General features: G+C 47.0%; 1 protein-coding gene across 3 annotated transcripts in view; it reads right to left on the minus strand.

Moving 5' to 3' along the window:
• Window positions 1-20,434, minus strand: part of OLFM1 (olfactomedin 1) — a 48,348-nt gene that overhangs the window by 15,037 nt on the left and 12,877 nt on the right. For 2 of the 3 annotated variants that reach the window (XM_083596397.1, XM_083596399.1), the window contains exon 2: window positions 4,005-4,154. In XM_083596397.1, the coding sequence (XP_083452523.1) occupies window positions 4,005-4,154 (150 nt within the window). Of the gene's footprint in view, window positions 1-4,004; window positions 4,155-12,288; window positions 13,052-20,434 lie in introns of those variants that run through there. The other variant, XM_083596398.1, reaches the window with a different exon arrangement.

A 20,434-nucleotide genomic window follows, 5' to 3' on the forward strand; every position in this document is an offset into this window, starting at 1 on the left:
CTCTCCAAACATAATTAGATTTCCCTTTTCCTCTTTTTTGCAGTTCTCTCTGTGTGGGAGGCTGATGAACAAGTGTCTCTATTCTGTTCTTTAAAAGCAAAAATGGTGATGTGGAAATAGCATAAGGAAATCAACACAAGAACGTCAAAAGAGCCTGCTGGATCAGGCCAAAGTAGGCTCGTTTGGTCTAGCATCCTGTTCCCAGAGGGGTCAACCAGATGCCACAATGAGAAGCCCTCAAGCAGGGCCTGAGTGCAGTAGTATCCTCCAGTTCTTAAGCCCCAGTATCTGGTATTCAGAGGTAGACTGTTCCTGGGCATGGAGGTTCTGCTATCATAATAGGCCTCCATAGGAAGAGCCCTACTAGGTCAGGCCAATGACCTATCTAGTCCATCATCCTGTGCTCACAGTGGCCAACCAGATTCCCACTGCTGCCTCTGACCATGGAGGCAGAGCATAGCACTTTGTGTCTAGTAGCCATCGATAGACTTCTCCTTCTCCATGCATTTGTCTAATCCTCTTTTAAAGTCATCTAGGTTGGTGGCCATCACTGCCTCCTGCGGCAATGAGTTCCATAGTTTAACTCTGCAGTGCATGAAGAAGGACTTCATTTTATCTGTCCTGAATCTTTCAACATCCAGCTTCCTTGGATGTCCACAAGTTCTATTGTCATGAGAAAGGGAGGATCCATTTTCTGTGCATGGGATCCATCACTTCTTGCAAATGGGACGGGGAGAAGGCACCATATTATCCTTCAAAATGCCTTCAGCTATGGGATCACCTCTGTCACACGCCAGTCTCCTGGGAGGATAATTTCCCCTCTGGAAGTATAGTACAAGCCCCCACTCTAAGGCTAGTCCATCTTTGATCATTCATAGTTAAGCTTGCTTTCCCTTCCCAGGGGTCAAGCTATGCTAGCACTGCTGCTTAAAACGTCTCCATGAAGTATGGTGTGACTTTTCGTCAGTGGCGTAGCGTGGGGGGTGCAGGGGGGGCCGGCCGCACCGGGCGCAACATCTGGGGCTTAGGGTTAGGGGGCACAAATCCACGGGTTAGGGGGTGCAAATTACTTGCCTTGCCCCGGGTGCTGACAACCCACGCTACGCCACTGCTTTTCGTAATACAAAAGTTACAAGAGTCCACCTTTCTTCACAGAGGATTTGGCTTGCTGGGTGGCTACGAACTCTAACCATTCAATGGAACCTCCATGCTCAGGAGAACTATACCTCTGAATATCATTCGGAGGCCATTGTCAGTGGAAGGACATAACCTCCCAGAAGTAAATGGCTGTCCACAGTCAGAAATGGAGTGTTCATTTAAATCAATGGTTCCCAAAGTAGGCAGTACACTCACTGTGGGGAGATGGGATTACCTGGGATGCACTAAGAGGCAAGCGGTTGGCAGGGAAGTGCTGGAGGGGTAAATGACTACCAGACTTTAAAAACCTGATATCAACAGATCAAGTTCACCAATTTTGTTGAATTAATTAAACTAAATACTTTTAATCGGATTTTGAATAGGTGTGCAATTCATGGAGTCTGCTTTGAATTTTATTGTTACTATCTTCCTTAGTGGTTCATGCAGATTGCTATTCTGAATTTTTCTTTTTTGTAGGGTATGGTAGGGGGCACAGGGGATGAGTTTATGGAAGAAAGGAGTCGGCGGCTAGAATTTTTTTTGGAACCAGCAGCTCAAGTGGACTTCAGCTTGAACCTATGCAAGGATTCAGAAGTATAGATCCAGAAATTCTGGACCAGCTAAGATTTACTTCCAGAGTTGGAGGTAAAATAGATAGATATATAGATATGGAAATATTAATCAAATCCTGGCAGATAGTCTTCCAAATGCCAGGGATAATGGTATCACCCACAAGAATCCAATTAATTTAAAGGGAGGGGGGGGGGCAGAAAAGATGTCATTTCATAAGAATTTATGCATGATCAGTGGAAACCATTAAGCAAAGAATCCCTAGATCCCAAGATTATATCCCTTAATAAGATTCTTCTGATCTCTCTGCCCTGCAGGCTATTAAAATCAGATCACGTGAGTGTTGGTGTAAAATATACATCGCTACATATCACAACTCCTTTTCTTTTTGGCTAGCATTTGATGTGGGCCATGCTGTCATCTTACTCGAGCTTTTCAGGAGGAGAGAGGCAACAGCATGGTGCTCCATTTTAATTTTGCTTCCTTCCTATGGTTTTTTTAAAATATATATATATCGGGGGGGGGGGGGAATTGGGCCGACTGGCTCTTTGAAAACGTTGTTCTATGAATGGAGAGTAATGCAAACCATGCCAATTGGCGATGTGATGATGATAGTAATACTCACCCACTCCTGTTGCTGATTTATTTGGGACAACACCCAAGGCTTTGATCTTTTCACGGTTTTAATTAACAAGAATGCATCAGAGTGCCTCAAGCTTTCAAAAATATTTTTTTCCTGCGGCTTTCAGCACCGTAACATCCAAGCATAGCGAATTAATGAAAGCAAATTAATTGATCCCTTCCACAGCCAGAACAAAATTTGCTCTTCCCGGTAAGTTTCTCCTGCAAGTTTTTAAATGTCAGATATTCTCCCTAGGTAGATGCTCCTGGGTGCTCAGGTATTTAAAATGTGAGAACCCCATGACATGCAATTGCTATATTTGAAATTTGGCAGGGTTTGGCAGCAGACATGCATTGGTATTTAGAGTTTGACCGTGGAAGGGTTATATCTCATAAAAGGTACCTGCAGAAGGAAGAAGGCCAAATCCTCTATAAAGATATCACAGTTCAGAACTGGAGAAGGGTGTGTGTGTGTGTGTGTGTGTGTGATTTTATGCATTTTTTTTTGCTCAAAATTTCCTAATTACCCAGGTTTTCACCCATACAACTGGACTTGGTATTATGTGTCCGAGTTCTCAAACCAACATAATTCTACTGATTGAAAGCAAGAATTTCAAAATTGTGAACTGTGAACCTTATGCAGAGACTAAACATTTTAGCCATTTTACCAACTGCCTTTTTCTCAATCAGGTGGTTCAAATGAAATAAAATTGCAAATAACTGACATTTTATACACTGAAGGGAGAGTTGTTGGGTGACATTCAGGATGGCTCAGCTGGAACTCATCACCAGTTTTTCTGTTTCCTAATATAATAATAATAGACTTTTTTTTTAAAGGAACAAGTTCCCAACTTTCAGCCCCACCAATTAATCAACTAAAATTGAGTTGATTAACCTACCACTGAAGTTCATTAAATATTGCATTTCTGGAGTGAAGTAACGACGGGAGACACAACCTTTTAAAAATGTATGCAGGTCCCGCTATCGGAACACTAATTATCTGCAATTCAGTTACCTGAACATAAAGAATTACCCTGAAACCATGCTCCAGGCACAGCTGATTCACATATCTGAGCAGCTGGAGTTTGCCCACTCCCTTACTTGTGTTTGCGCTGCTGGTCAACAGCAGTCAATTCCAGGCAGAAACTATGGAGAATGGCAGGGACAGATCCTGGATGAGAAATGTTCCCACTGGAAATAAGGGAAATAATCAGCTCAAGATGTGAATGCTTGCCTAGCGAACAGGATGCATTGTGTTTGGAAAGGGGGACCTGCATGTAAAAGCAAGATTAATCTACTACTGAAGTTCATTAAAGATTATAGCAGTAGGTTGGTGGAAGGTAGAGGGACATAACCCCCTGTTGTGGTTGTTTCTGTTTTTTTAAAAAAGCAAGTTCCACCAATTAATCAACTTAAAACTTTAGATGATTAACCTATCACCAAAATTCATTAGTGGTTGTAGTTGTGGGGCAAGGCAAGCATAGGGAAACACACACATTCAAGCTGAAGTTACAAATATTCACTCCTCCCCCCTCCCCAAAAAACAAGAGAGCAATTGGGCAATCTTTATCTCAAATCCATACTTGGTTATGCAGTAGTTAAGCTCAGTTCCATTTGCATTCCAGAGTAGCCACTAGGCCCTCCCACCCTCTGGTCTTCCTGGGACACCTGGTTACCTTTTCTAATAGCTGCCGCAGTTGCTTCGTCCTGGCGTCGCGCGAGCACATTGTCTGTTGGGGGGCCACCACTGTGCATATACACCGCCCTTCGCTGTCCTGAGCAGAACTGTAGACCTGCCAACTTTCTTCTGGGTTGGTAGGCAACACCTGGTTTGGCATAGGGGAAGGAAGCATAAGAGAACACAGAATAAGAACCTGAGAGGTGGGTCAGACCAAAAGGGGCCCATCTAGGCCAGTGTCCTGTTCTTACAGGGGCCAAATACCCCACAGAATCTAGGAACTGCCTCTGGATTTGGAGGGTCCATAGGGTCCATAGGAACACAAGAAGAGCCTGCTGGATCAGGCCAATGGGCCATCTAGCCTAGCATTCTGTTCCCACAGCAGCCCACCAGATGCTTGTGGGGAACTGGCAATGCGGGTAGATGCATGAGGGATAGCACTCCCCCCATCCTCCCCACGTACCGGAGAGACAGACAATAGGGAGCTAGATAGAAAGTAGAAAGGGGAGGACTGACAAGATAAGGAAACGGATCAAAGATTGAAAAAGGAGGGAGAAGAAGGAGGAAGAAGAGAAACAAGTTCTTATGGAAGGAACAGGGCCTTTTCAGTGGTGGTTCCCTGACTCTGAATTTCTCCCTGACCCTGGATTTCTGAAGCCATCTCTGAAAGGTCTTGTTTCCCTGTTGCCACCCTGTTGTTCCATAAGGAGCACTTGCCGTACAGAAGAATGCATGTCACCATTATTACCAGCTTCTACTGTGGAGATTAAAACAACAACACCACATTTTTTCAGCCAGGTGGGGTAGGGTTCGTCCTTTTTTTATTTGATTACAGGATGGACAGCTTTAGTCCATCATGTTCTTTTTATACTTTTGGTGTTATTTTGAATTTTGTATTCTGTTTATTTCATGTTGTGAGTGACAATTAATGCAAAGGATGATAATTATATAGAGAAAGAATAAAATTCAAAGTATTACACATCCAGATGCTACAGGTAAAAATGTTTAGCAACTACAGTGTTCAGAGTACAGATATCATCTCAGTAATCTATTCAACAATCCTGTAAGGCGGGTCCAGGGGTGTAGCACAGGGATGCCAGAGGGGCCATTGCCCCGGACGCAGATTTTTGAGGTGGCGCAAAGCAGCCCCCCCCCATGCAGGCAGCCCCCACACGGCCCGGTCTGGTGCTCCTCTCCTGATGTTGGTGGAACCAATGCTCGTGGAGCAGAGCACTGGGACAGGCCATGCTGGGGGTCCCAGCATGGGGGCACCTGCTCCTCGCCAGCCAAATGCCACCTCATCTGGCCAGGCTCCCCTCTGTGTGGGTGGGCACACTGTGCTCCTGCTTGGCTCCAGGGCGGGGCAGGGTCACTCTGATGGGGTTGGCTGCGGTGCCAAGGCTGGTTCCTTCCACCCTCTTTGCCCTGCCTGCCCCAGGCACTGCTTGCTCATGCAACACCACTGGGTAGGCTGGAATTCTTTCTTGTCCCTGTCTTGCAGCTGATAGTGGGATGTGTGGCTTTGGGTGTGTGAGTGTCTCTCATTTAAGACCACCTACGTGAACTCAACATCGGCTCCCTCGGCCAGTAAAGCGAGATGAGCGCTGCAACCCCAGAGTTGTTCGCGACTGGACTTACCTGTCAGGGGTCCTTTACCTTTACCTTTAAGTGAACTCATGGGAGAAGTAATGTTTAGAGCCTCACAATGCTTCAAGCTGGAGAGAGGGGGCTTCTGAGGTCCCTCCTTGCCCAACACAGACCCATCAATCTCCACATCTAACATTGCCAAGAATTTAAGAACATAAGAGGAGCTCTGCTGGATCAGACCAAAGGGGGGGCCACGTAGTCTAGCATTGTGTTCTCATAGTGCACAACGAGACAGTGGCATAGCATGGGGGAGACTAGGGGGGCCATGGCCCTGAGCATACAACCAGGCACCCGTACAGCTTCTGTTAGGATTCCTGTCCCATCCTGCTAAGGTGACAGAGCAACCCATCAGGGGCTGCCACCGCCGCCCATGCAGGTTCTGGCAGGCCTTATCCCTGGCTCTCTGGGCTTCCGTGCCTGCCAGCCTGCCTGCCTGGAAGGGGTCTCTGAGCCCTAGAGCCCAGCCTGGCCTCACCACCCTGACCCCAGCAGAGGCCAGAAACCACAGAGGCACTTGCTGTTCGCTCAGCAGACTGCGCTCCCCAGACAGCAGCGGGAGCAGCCCAGGCCCACAGTGAGCGGGCACAGATGGAGGGAGGTGGGAAGGGAAGATCCCAGTGCAGACTGGCCTGGCGCTCCTCTCTGAGGGCATTAGGGGGAATTTGTCCACCAAGAGCTGCATTGGCCAGCCAGGCTCCCCCTTGCGTGGGTGGGCAGGCCCCGCTTGGCTCTCGTGGCAATCTATGCTATGCTGCTGCAACCAGATGCCTCTCCCGGGAAGCCTGAAATAAGTATTTGGGTGCAAGAGCCCTGTGGTTCCCAGCAACTGGTATTCATGGACACACTGCCTCTGACAGTGGAGGTAGAAGAGCTCTGTAGCTGGTTCACGCCATCTAGTCCACCTAGTCCAGCCTCCTGTTCTCACAGAGGCCACCCAGATGCCCATTATGGGAACCCCAAAAGAAGGACCCGGGCACAAGAGCCCTCTCCCTTCCCGCAGTTTCCAGCAACAGAAGTCCAGAAGCATTTACTGCTTCCAGCTGTAGAGGCAGGGCATAGCCATCATTAAAAAATCTGCCTTTTTACTGTGATGTTTTGATCTGAAGGTTGTGTGAGGACGATTCCTCTTGAATAGAGAGTAAACTGCAAAGTCCCAAGAACCAAAAAGGTGGCCCCCTCCAGCACACACTGGAACTCCTTGATGCTTGGACCCACCATGAAATCTATCTATCATCTACCTCTGACTGTGAAAGCAGTAGCCACTGATAGCCCTCTCCTCCATGAAGTTGTATCCTGCATTAGTCATACTTGGGGCAGGCCTATTAAAATCAACACTCATGACTAACATTGGCCAATTGATATCAGTGGGTCTACTCTGAGTGAAACCTGCAGGACAACCCCCCCCCCCCCAAAGTGTCCCTATTTTCTAGGGACAGTCTTGGATTTACAGAAGCCATCCTGGTTTTTTATTTAATCCCAGAATGTCCTTCTTTTCCTTAGGACATTCCTATTTTCATCGGAGAAATGTTGGAAGGTATGGAGTTTTGTGACCCCCAAGCCAAGGAGACAAGTAACTATACAACCTTTAGAAGATACCTGAAGGCAACCCTGCATAGGGAAGTTTTTATGTTTAATGTATTACAGTGGTACCTTGGGTTACATACGCTTCAGGTTACATACGCTTCAGGTTACATACGCTTCAGGTTACAGACTCCACTAACCCAGAAATAGTACCTCAGGTTAAGAACTTTGCTTCAGGATGAGAACAGAAATCATGCATCAGCAGCGCGGTGGCAGCAGGAGGCCCCATTAGCTAAAGTGGTGCTTCAGGTTAAGAACAGTTTCAGGTTAAGAACGGATCTCCAGAATGAATTAAGTTCTTAACCCGAGGTACCACTGTATTATTATTATTATTATTATTATATGTTGGAAGCCACGCAGAGTGGCTGGGGCAACCCAGTCATATGTCCGGGGTACTACTACTACTACTACTACTACTACTAATGGAATAGGACACCCCTATTTCATCAGAGAAATGTAGGAGGGTATGAACCTGGTTGTTTAGAACCCAATGCTCAGATAAACTGGGCAACTTCCACCTTTCCATTTGCAACCATGCACATTACTGTTTACTGTGATTCTTTTAGAATGGACAGAGAAACATCTTGTCCAAATTTTCCAGGTACTTGGAGTTCCAGAGAACGGCTCTAGGGACTATTTTTGTAGCTCTGTAAATAATTAACCACTTTAAAAGCATCTTTATGGTCAGTCTGTTTCACCAAAGTCGGCGGGGTGGGGGGTGGGGAAGGAGAAGGAGGAGAAGGGGGAAAAATCCTACAAATGAAAATAGTTTCTTCCACATTTAATCTGTATGTTTCAGTCAAGGAGACAGAGGACTAAGACCCCGGATTCTGCATTCCCTTACCCGAAGAGCTGCTGCCAGCCAGAGTTGACTCCAGCTTGGTGCCTTCCAGAAGTTGTTGGACTACATTGAGGTTTTATACAACCAAGCAGTATATACATTTTATGAAATAAATAAACTAAAGTTCCCACCAGCCCCGACAGCCAGCCTGGTTGATGGTCAGGGATCACTGGATCTTATAATTGTGGAGTTGGAAGAGACCCCAAAGGCTCATCTAGTCCAACCCCCTGCAATGCAGGAATCATAGCAAAACCATCCCTGACCCAGCTTCTGGGACACTGGGATGTCTTCTGCTTTCACACACTGTCTCCCCTTCCCACATCAACACACCCCTTCCACCCCCACCACAACATTATCCTGCCTCAGTAACAACACACACACTGTTTTGGCACTGATTCCAAAGAGTCACATTTTCTCAAACTCCCCTTTGTCTTTCTCATCTTAATAGAGCCAGCATGGCATAGTGGTTAGAGGGTTGGACTAACATCTGGGAGACCAGGGTTCAAGCCCCCTGCTCAGTCAGGAAACTCTTACACCAGTCACTTACTCTCAGCCCAACTTACTTCACAGGGTTGTTGCGAGGATAAAATAGGCAGGAGAACTATACACCTTGAGCTGCTTGGAGGAAAGGTGGGATACATACCTTATTATTATTATTATTATTATTATTATTATAATAATAATAATAATAATAATAATGTACTTTTCAAATCCAGGGGCTCACATATGCAAGAGCTCTGGTCCTTTTGCAAATTACCCAAACCACACTTTGAAAAGATATCAGACCCTTCTCCAGCCACATCAGACTTCTGCTTTCTAAAATAATCTAAATTCAGGAAACTGGCTAACAAAACGACACCTTAAATCATAGCCATAATGAGCACAACCGAGCGATTTCTTCGTGGGGGTGGTGGTGGTGGGATTTCATCTGAAGAGTGTGGAGGGAACAGTCTAAAAAGAGTTTGGGTGGCATATTCTTCCCTCTCCTCTTCCTGACCCTGAATAGATCATTAATCTTCCCTGCTCAGCTGAGACATCCACTGTAAAAATGGCACATCAGCCTCAGCAACAGGGAATATTCCCAAAAGCATATTGGTTTCATAGAATCGTAGAACTGTAGAATTGGAAGGGTAATCCAGCCCAACCCTCTGCAATGCAGGAATCACAACTAAATAATGCCTGACAGGTGGCCATCCAACCTCTGCTTGAAAATCTCCAGTAAAGAAGTCCACCACCTTCCAAGGAAGTCTGTTCGACAGTCGAATGGACCTTACTATTGGAAAGTTCTTCCTAATGTCTAGTTGGAATCTCCCTTCTTCTCACTTGAATCCATTGATTTGGGTCCTGCCCTCTGGAGCAATAGAAAGCAAGCTTGCTCCATCGTTCATGTGACAAGCATTCAGATGTTTGAAACTGGCTATCATATCCCCTCTCCTTCTCCTCTTTTCCAGTCTAAACATCCCAAACTCCCTCAACCATTGTTCATAAGGCTTGGTTTCCAGACCTTTTATCAATTTGGCCGCCCTTTTCTGCACACGCTACAGCTTGCTTCTTTCAATTTCATTTGCTCTAATCCCTTAAAGAGCCTGTGTTTTAATAGCAAATACAGGACATGGTCTTGTTGGTTGTTGTTGTTTTTACTCCCTCCACACACACAAAGATTTACAGTTGCTTTATAAATCTTGCATTTCATCCCCTATACACACAGTAATTGACCTAGTCAGCAATCATTTCTGAGCAACACACACACAGACACACACCCCATATTGCAATGAACAGCGTGATTTGCAGCAGAAATCTGAGCATCTGTTTGCTCAGAAGGACGTCTCACTGTTTTCGATGGGGCTTAATCCAGAGTCAACTGCACCCTGCCATCTTAATTCCTGGACAAAAACTACCTCCCGTTTGGAAGATGAAAAAATAAAACGAATTGCTGCATAAATCAAGGCTGCTCCTTCCTATATCCTCCATGCCTCTTTTTTGGGTGTGTGGGGTGGGGTGGGGTGGGTGTGGGTGTGTGGGAAGGGAAGGGAATGGTGGTCATGGAGGAGGAGACAGGTGGGAACTGGTGGGCCCCATCACACTTCTCCACCTGTACACCGTTTTCTTGCACAACACCATAAGGTGGCTATAAAAAAACCACCACAATTTTGACATTGCACAGGGCAAGAAATTGATAAACAGGAAGGAGGAGAATGAACATGGTCAGCCACAGTTCACTGGGCTTACAATTAGGGAGACGGATTATGGGGGGGTTCATGCTCTCAGCCACAAAGTGCTCTCCCCCCCCACCAGCAAAGCACATCACAGACTCCAAACCCGCTGCATTAAGTCCACTTGTTAGACCAACACTAAGAGGATTCCCCTTAGAGTGGGTATTTCAATGCTCCCCACCAATCACAATCACCACTCAATCCATCTTTCCACACACCAATTTTATCTTTATATGGGACATATAAGCATGCACATGACTGGGACCCTGATGCAAGCTCTCTTTGTTTGAGGCTCGCTTGCTGTCCTGCTCCACAGTACATTTCCAAATCTCACCCCAGAACCTGCTCACACATGAAGGTGAACAAGCCATTTCTTGAAAGAAGTGTGAATGAAACTCTGCATGCAATAGGGTTGGGTCAGCATTGTACATGACTGAATACATGCCATGCATTTAAAGCATAGTCCTTCCTTGGATGATCCTGGGAACTGTAGTTTGTGAAGGGTGCTGAAAATGGTCACCCTGTGGGGGATAAAACTACAGTTCCTGTGATTCTGTTTTTTAAGGGGGGATTTCTGCATTGTTTGACGTGTGGAAGCATATTCAGGTGTTCCAAGACCTCACCTGATGTTTCAGTCCTAGGATGGTATGCAAACCATCCCTTCATTTAGAAAGTGCTGCACCAGGTCATATGTGTGGAAAAGATGCAAAAATTGGGTACCACATTCTCCTCCCTCTGACTCTGATGGATGGGATGGAGAGGAGAGGGCAGAGCCCCCCTCCCCCGCAAAACACTGCTTGCTTTTTCTTTTTTTCTTTTTTAAAGACGATCCTCAGCCACTTCCCAATCTTAAGACACCCAAGGACTGGATGAGGAGGAAAGAGAGCAGAAGTCTTTGAAAGCCAAAATGTCTAACTGCAGGCAGGACTGCTGGTGGTCAGGGCATTGCTAAGGACTCAAAGCAGTGAGGCCTGCAATGGCAAGCCTTTGTATAAAATTTGCACCTGATAATCTACAGAGGGGGGATTTAGGTGGTGGGAGGCGACTAAATGGTGTGTGTGAAACCATCCACCCTATAAGCAAAGTTAGTATTTTAAGACAACTTTGCTTATAGGGTGGATGATTTCTCTCTCTCTCTCTCTCACACACACACACACTATTTTAAGTTAGAAAGAGAGGAAGGGAGCGACACAAGATATATGCCCCTCTCCAAGCCACCTGCTAAAAAGACTCTGATGGATTGGATGCAATATGTCTGTCTGTCTGTGTGCCTGTCTCTGTGTATGTAACCTTCCCTATTGGGTAGATGCTTGCCAAGTTGACCACAGGTGGCAGAAGGTGATCTACACACTTCCAGCCAGCCAGCACCCACCCTGCCCTCCTAAAGGTGTGTCTCCTAGGAGGAGAGAGTTTGGAGGCTCCCAGTTCTGCAAGAACCCACCCATTTGGGGAAAGGCCATCATAGCTTAGTGACAGAGCTTGCTTAGCATGCAAAAGTTCCCATGTTTGACCCTGCAACGGCCTCTTCAGACAGGACTGGGAATGTCCCTGCCAGAAACCTGGGACAACCTCTTCTAGTTAGTTCAGGCAGGACTGGGCTAGAGGGACCAAGGGTCTGACTAGCTCTTAAGGTTAATCAGTGGAAGAACATCTACTTTGCATGCAGAAGGTCCCAGGTTCAATCCCCTGCTTGAAACCCTGGAAAGCGACTGCTGCCAGTCTGGGTGCTGCTGAGCTAGATGGCCCAAGGGTCTGATAAGGCAGCTTCCTACATTCACCAGGAGCAGCTATTTCTTAATGGGTAGAGCATTTGCTTTGCATGCAGAAGGTCCCAGATTCAATTGCAAAGGTCCTCTGCCTGAAACCCTGGAGAAAGCCACAGCTGCCCGTCAGTGTGGACACTACTGAGCCCGATGGACTAAGGGTCCATGTTCCTCTGCTGCTCCTTCCTCCCCGCCCTCTCCCAAGCCCATCCCCTGTCAAAGAAAGGGGCAACTCACCCCAGTGCTCCTGTCCAAGGTGCCCCCGGAGGCTGCAGTCAGCTTGGTGGTGTTGAGCCCTACCAGGGACGGCAAGGTCTGGGACATCCAGTTGGTAATCATGGCCATGGTGCTGAGGACCACGCCGATCTTCAGCAAAGGCACCGACATCGCGTCGTCGGGGGGCGCCTCCACCTCCTTCCTCCTCTTCTGACTCGCCCCTTCCTCGCCTCGACGGGCAGCCCGGCCGCCGCCGCCTTCATTCTGAGCCGGGCTCCATGCTTCGCGCCAGGCTGGGCTCCGCCGCCCACCAGCCACCCAAACCAGCCGGCCAACCCTGCCACATCCCGCTCGCCCTGGCGCCTGGCAACCTGGTCCCTACCCGGTGGCTACTACAACCACCTCTTAGCTCCCTCTAGGCTTCCTGGGCGCTCCTCACCCGCTCCTGGGCGTCGCACCAGGCTGATGGTTCAGTCAGGAAGCTCTGCAAAAAAGCAGGAGATTGAAGAGACGGAGACGCAAGGGGCGGAGGCTAGCGGTTCTGCTTCTGTTCGCCTTTGCAAACCTGGACGGCGCCCGCTCTGCAAAAGCATCCCCTGTTCCTGCGCCTCTTGCGCTGGCTCTGCCTGGGCGAGCGGGGCGGGGATGTAACGGGTGGCGGAGAGAGAGGGTAGGAGGAGCCGCCGTGCCCAGCAAGCGCAGGCTGGTGTTAAAGCATCCTTCTACTCTGCCGTCCTCCAGAGCCCACCTTCTTCTCCCTACCTCCCTCCTCTTCCCGCCCGGCCTTTTCTGACGCCCGCTGACGCCCCCTGGCGGCATCCAGCAGCAAAGAAAGGAGGGGACCGCAAAGGACCTCTCTTGGTAAGGCGCGGAGAAGAAATCCTGCCTAGGAACTGTCTCAGATCAAACGGGAAGGGAAAGGGGAGAAAGAAAAATCCAGCAGCGATCCAACTTCCTTGCATCAGGAGGCAGCAATGCTTCTGAATGCCAGTTGCTGGAAAGCACAGGAGTGCATTGTTGTTGCACACAGGTCCTGCTTGTGGGGTACCTGGTTGGCCACTGTAAGAACAGGATGCTGGACTGGATGGGCCATTGGCCTTTAATAGCAGGGCCTTTCTTATGGAAGTCTATTGTGATAGCAGAACTTCCATGCTCAGGGACACTCTACCTCTGAATACCACTTCCTAAGAGATGCAGGTGAGGGGAGTTGCTGTAGCACTTAGGTCATTCCCATAATGGGCATCTGGTTGGCCACTGGGAGAATAGGATGCTGGAGCAGATGGGCCACTGACCTTATCCAGCAGGGCCTTTCTTATGGAAGTCTCTTGGGTTAGCAGAACCTCCATGCCCAGGGACAGTCTACCCCTAAATACCAGATGATGGGGGGAAACAACTGCGGAGTTTCTGTTACACTAAGATCCTGCTTGTGGGCTCCTTTCCATTGGGGCATCTGGTTGGCCACTGTCTGGAAAGGATGCTGGGCTAGATGGACCCTTTTTGGCCTAATCCAGCTGCAGGGCTCTTCATATGTTCTGCTCCCAGCATTGGAGGCAGGATGCCTCTGAATACCAGTTGCTGGGAATCACAGGTGGGGAGAACTGCTGTTGTGCTCACGTTTGTCTTGTGGTGGGCATTCCATTGGGGCACCAGCTTTGCCACTATGGGAACAGCCTGGTGGATTAGATGGGCTTCTGTGCTGATCCTGCAGCCAGACATCCCCACTGCTGGAGACAGTATACCTTGGGGGGTCGTCTCTAGCTCAGTTGGTTAGAGCATGGTGCTGATAATACCAAGGTCACAGGTTTGATCCCTGTATGGGACAGTTGCTTATCCCTGCATTGCAGGGGGGTGGACTAGAGGATCCTCAGGGCCCCTTCCAACTCTGTGATTCTATGCTTCTACTTGCTGGGAACCACAGGTAGGGAGAATGTCTGTTGCACTCAGGGGGTGGCCTGATCCAGGTGCAGGATTCTTCTGATGTTCACGTCCCTCCCTGCAACTATCATTCCACCCTCAGCAACTTTAAAGTCTCCTGTTCCTTAAATTCAAAAATCCATAATTGGACCAAGAAATGAGCCCAACCAAAATGTCGCCAAAGATCATGCAAGCACCTTAATTTCTCCAAACAGCTATAAACATTTGATTCAGCCCAAGGGCCACTTCCCCTCATGACTGACCCTTCCTGCAAGTCATGGGTGGTGCCAGAGGAAAAAAGTGCCTTTGTACAGTTGGTGACACACCCCAGTCATGCAAAAGTGCACATAAGGGATGGGAGAGGATTCTGCCAAAGTCAGATTCCAAAACAGGCTGACATGATTCAATCTGGTCTAATCATGAGCTGTATTGGATCATGAGTTCTCTTCAGGATCTGCAGTCCTGCTGTTCTTTTTACATAGGAAGTTGCATTATACCGAGTCAGACACAAAGCTCTAGTATGTAGCTCAGTATTGTCAACACTGACTGGCAGTAACTCTTTCCTGGGTTTCAGTTGTGGAGAATTCCCGGCACTACCTGGAGATGTGACCAGAGGACTGAATCTGGGACTTTCTACATGCAAACCAAGCACTCTGCTATTGAACTGTACCCTGTCTCATAAAAAGAAAGTAAGATTCTAGTCCTCATAGTTCTGAGTAAAGAGCCGAATCAAATAGCACCATGGGAAGCTGCCTTCTGCTGGGTCAGACCAATGGTCCACTTGCTCAGTATTGTCAACACTGACTGGCAGCATTGTCTCTCCAGAGTCTCAGGCAGGGGTCTGTCTGGAGATGCTACTGGGGACTGAACCTGTGGCCTTCTGCATGCAAAGAAGATGCTTTGCCACTGAGTTATGTTCCTCAAACAAGGTGATCTAGGAGTTACAGGACCGGCTGGTATTTTCCTTACACACACACACACACACACACACACACACACACACTACAGCTACCTGGTGAGGCACCCACTGACTCTTTTGATGCATTCTTAGGTTGGAGTTGATGACCCTTTGGGTTCCTCCTAACTCTATGATTCTGTGAAATGAAGCTTCCCCATTGAATTAATCATTGAAGATCAGAAGCCCCAAATGTCACTTTAGAGTGTCCCTCAATGCCAATACCAAACTCTTTCTCTACTCCCCAGATACCTGAAGAAAAGGCTGCAATCCTACACCCGTTTCCCTATGTAAGTCTCCATGAACTCCGTAGGGGCTAATATTTGCTGAAGTACGTGCAATATTTTGCTGCGAAGGGAGAAAGCACGGAATAATAATTCATTTCCTTTCTTTCCAGGGGCCTGCTCAAGAAGACAAAACAAAAACAGTATCCTCCCCTCAAAACCCAGATGTTCAGAGTTTCTGTCCTCTTTGCAGACAAAGGACCGTAAAGGAGGGGTGACACACATCTGCCACCAGAGATGTTGAGGAATTGCTGGGCTCTGGTGCCACCTTCTAGAGTAGACTGGAATTGCAGTCTCCCCCCAAGGAGGTGCCGCAGTTAGAAGGGGTGAATTAAATAGGAACAAAGGAAGTTGCCTTATGCCAATTCAGAACTTTGGTCCACCTAGCTCAGGGTTGTCTACACTGACTGGGAGTGGCTGTCCAGGGTTTCAGGCAGGGAATCACTCCCAGCCCTACCTGGCAATGTCAGTGGGGATTGAACGTGGGACCTTCTGCATGCAAAAGGGGTTCTCTGCCACTTAGTTATGGTTCTCCCTCAAAACTAAGATCCCAGTCCTTATGATTCTAAATAAACAAGCTGTTCCTAGACTCTGGAATGCCCTCCCCGGAGAAGCCAGGCTGGCTCCCTTTATTGCTGGTTTTTTTGCCGGTAGGCAAAGACCTTCTTGTTCCAACAGGCTTTTGGGAACTGACTGCTTTTAATGAGGTGGATGGTGCTGTGCTGTTTTTATTGGGACGGTCTGTATTTTTAAAAATATATCATATCTCTGTATATGTCTCTCCATATTTCTTTAGCTATAGCTATCTCTCTTTTTCTGTGTATATAGCTATAGATTTAATTTCATTAATGTTTAATTGATTTTTAATGATTCCCCCCATGTTTTTAGCTGTTCTTATTTTAGCTGTAAGCCACCTTGAGTGCCTGTCTGGAGAAAAAGATGGAGTATAAATAAATATAGTTGTATAGGCAATATATATATATATATATGCGCTGCCTTGTTTTGAGTTGGCCCGTCGGTCCATCTCTTTCAGTACTGCCAACACTAACTGGCAGCATCTCTCCAGGGTTTCATACAGGGGACATTTCCAGCTCCACCTGGAGATGCCACTGGGGGATTGAACCCAGGACCGTTTGCATGCAAAGCAGATGCTCTACCATTGAGCTACAGTTCTTACCTGAAAAAAGGGCTATATTCATAATTCTGAATAAAGGAATGAAGAGTTATTTACAATATATAAAATATTTGTTTTAGCATTTTTGTTTTTAGCTTGTTAAGCTTTTATTGTATTGCTATGTCTTAGTTTTACTATTGTAAACTGTTTTGATATATATTATTTTTGTGATATAGTGGTGTATAAATATTTTATGATTAAATGTGTAAATAAATCATCATAGGCAATTGCCTTCTACTGCCCTGGATCCACATAGCTCAGGATTTCTTGCACTGCCTGACAGGGACTCTTCAGGTTTCAGGCAAGGAATCTCTCCCAGTCTTACCTGGAGAGGCAGTTGAGGATTGAACCTGGGGTGTTCTGCTCCACCACGGAGCTACAGCACCTCCCTTTTGGGTTCTTGATGCCCATTGATTTCCCTTTAATAAAGCCTTTGCATAAACATCATGGTTTATGCATTCTCTCTGGACAGGCTCCTATGTCAATTCTTTGTCAAAAAAGTGGTGCCCACACCTGGATGCAGAGCTCAAGGACTAATCTGACCAGCACCGAATATGAATGAAACTATGGCCTCTCTTGATCTGCACAAGACGCTTGTGTTAATAGAGCCTTAAGATTGCATTAGCTTTAGTAACTGCTGCATCACATGAATGGCTTATGCTCAACTTGTCTTTAGATGCTTACATTAATACTTCTGCAGAACCAAATCTTCCCCTTCTTGTATCTCTGTGTGTGATTCGCATGTGTACAGGGCTTTGATTTTGAGTTGATTTATTGCATATTGCAATACACGTAAAAAAAGGAAGTCTCAAAAGTTCTTTCCAATATATATATATATGATAAAACATAACAAAACACAATGCAATAAAAATTGTATCATGGACACACAAGCCTGAATTGAATAACTGTAACAATAATATACTATGATTGACAGACATGGCATTGTTGGTGGTGACACCACTGGGGTGCTAACCAGCTGGCTTTAACCCCTGTCAGGGCCTTTTCAGTGCAAATTCCTCATTTGTGGCATGGCTTCCCTGGTGAGGTGTGCCTGTCTCCAACATTACTGACTTTCAGGAGGAATTTTTAAATGTTTTTCTTTACCCAGGTATTTGATGGCTGAGAAAGACTTTTCTCTGCAGCCCTAAAACAATTGCCTGAGAGAATGAATTCTAGGATCATCTAGTCCAACCCTCTCCATTGCAGGAATCACAGCTAAAGCATCCCTGACAAAAGGCCATCCAATCTCTGGTTAACACCCCCCCCCAGTGAAGGAGAGTCCACCACCTCCCGAGGGAGTTCATTCCACTGTCAAATGGCTCTCACCCCCAGAAAGCTACAGTCGTACCTCGGGTTACAGACGCTTCAGGTTGCGTTTTTCAGGTTGCGGACCGCCAAAACCCAGAAGTACCGGAACGGGTTACTTCCGGGTTTTGGTGGTCGTGCATGCGCAGAAGTGCTAAATCGTGCTTTGTGCCTGTGCAGAAGCGCCGAATTGCAACCCATGCATGTGCAGACGCGCCACTGCGGGTTGTGGACGCTGCGGGTTGCAAACGTGCATCCCGCACGCATCACGTTCACAACCCAAGCGTCCACTGTATTCCTAAGTTTTAGTCAGAATCCCCTTTCCTCACATTTGAATCCATTGGTTTTGGGTCCTACCCTCAAGTACTGGTGAAAACAAGCTTGTTCCGTCTTCCATGGCATGGACCTCCATATATTTGAAGATTGCCCTCACGGCTCCTCTCAGTTTCCTGTTCTTCAGGCTAAATATACCCAGCTTCCTTAACCATTCCTTCTAAGGCTTGGTTTCTGGACCCTTCATCATCTTGGTCACCTTCCTCTGCACATGTTCCAACTTGTCAATATCCTTCTTAAACTAATGTGCCCAGAGATGGACACAGGACTCCAGGTGGGGCCTGACCAAGGCAGAATACAGCAGTCTTATTCTGCCCTTTGATTTGGAGACTTCTGTTGATGCAGCCTAGTATTGCATGAGTTCATGTGAATTGTCCCCCCCTTTCCTTCTTGTCAATAAATATTTCTGCTCCTCTGAAATTGCAATTGGTAACCCCAAAATGAAACTGGAGATTATTCCATGCAACTTTAGGCTCTGTTTCCAACCTGCCTCCCACCCAACCACCTGCCACTCCGAGGACTGGCAGAGGGACATCAAGACGTGTTTTTATGTTTTTGAAATCCTTAAAGCCCATCTAGTGATGCTCCTCTTCCCACTTGGCAGATGTCTCTGCTTTGCGCGGAGGATGTTTCCTTTCTCAGAGCAGCTGGTCCTTACATCAGCAATGGAACAAGCCACATATGGCAGAAGCATGTAGGCTGAGCAGTGAAGGCCCCAGAATAAAGCAGAGCTGACGGGGAAAGTCTTCATTTCATTTTGAGTACATGAAAAAATGACAATTAATTTTAAATGGGAACAGGTGGCTCTCTATCAAGATTTTAAAATTAAATTAGAAGGTGCCTACTTTGGTCTGGCTTTGCAAATATCGATGGGGCATGACCATCCTGCTTTCCCAAAGGTTCACACACAAAATCCATTCTTCCTATTCCCTTTCTTTTTGACAATACGTCCCCTCCTCTCCCCAGCAAACTCAGCAAAAGAAAGGAAAAAACTCTCTACAATAAGTTTTCAGTACCTCCCTTAACATAAGAACACAAGAAGAGTCTGCTGGATCAGCCCAGTGGCCCATCTAGTCCAGCATCCTGTTCTCACAGTGGCCAACCGGATGTCCCCAATTAGAAGCCCAAAAGCAGGACCTGAGCACAGCAGTACTCTCGCCTTCTGCAGTTTCTAGCCACTGGCATTCAGAAGCATTGCTGCCTCCAGCTGTGGAGGAAGAACATAATTGTCAGGCCTCTCCTCCGTGAATTTGTCTAAACCTCTTTTAAAGCCATCTAGCCCTCCCTAGTCCCTGTTCGCTTTGAGAACCATTGCTTCAGTTGATTGGAATAAGCCCTCCCTAGGCAATGCCTAAGCAGCTGAGGGTTTCGTGAGATCTTTAGCAACATTCCAGCTGATCAGGCTTTGTGCTGTTTAAGAGCAAAATGAGAAACTTGGATCAGTTGGAAAGTTGCTAAAGATGTGAATCGCAAGACAAATTGCAAAATAGTCATTCAGTTGGACTGGGGGGGGGGGAGAGTAAGCTTTAAGAATATAAGACGAGGCTGCTGGACTGGGCCCGTCTACTCCAGCATCTTGTTCTCACGGTGACTGAACAGTTGCCTGTGGGAAACCAGCTAACAGGATTTGAGCACAATAACAGAACTTCCCTCCTGTTATTTCCAGCAACTGGTATTCAGGCACATTGCTGCCTCCAGCTGTGGAGACAGAGCATAGCCACTGTGGCTAGTAGCTACTGGGAACTTCCTACTAAAACTCCATGAATTTGTCCAATTTTCTTTTAAAGCCATCCAAGTTGGTGGCCATCTCTGCCTTCTGCAGAAAAAGCAATTTCCATGCTTTAACAATGCACTGTGTGAAGCAGTCCTTTCTTTTATCTGCTCCCTTCCTTTCCTTTCTATTCTTTCTCTTGAAGTTTTGGTTATTGACTGACTCTTCCCCTAAAAGAACTTGGGGTTTCAGCACCCCAAGATCACTAGAGACTGAAGGGGCTTCCTGCGTCATCCTCTGGCATATGGGCCTTGGCACAGAGCGTCTTCATGCAAGCAAAGCTTGGACTGATCCATGAGAAGACACCAGCTCAGGAAGTCTGCCTCATAAATCAAATCTGATGGCATCTGACCAAATAACATTTGCTTAATTTGTACTGTTGGGTTTAAATTATTCAGGACCTGGACTCCATGTTTTAAGTAGGGTATTGA

The sequence above is a fragment of the Podarcis filfolensis genome (assembly GCF_964270895.1).
Source record: "Podarcis filfolensis genome assembly, chromosome: Z".
NCBI classification, from domain to species: domain Eukaryota; kingdom Metazoa; phylum Chordata; class Lepidosauria; order Squamata; family Lacertidae; genus Podarcis; species Podarcis filfolensis.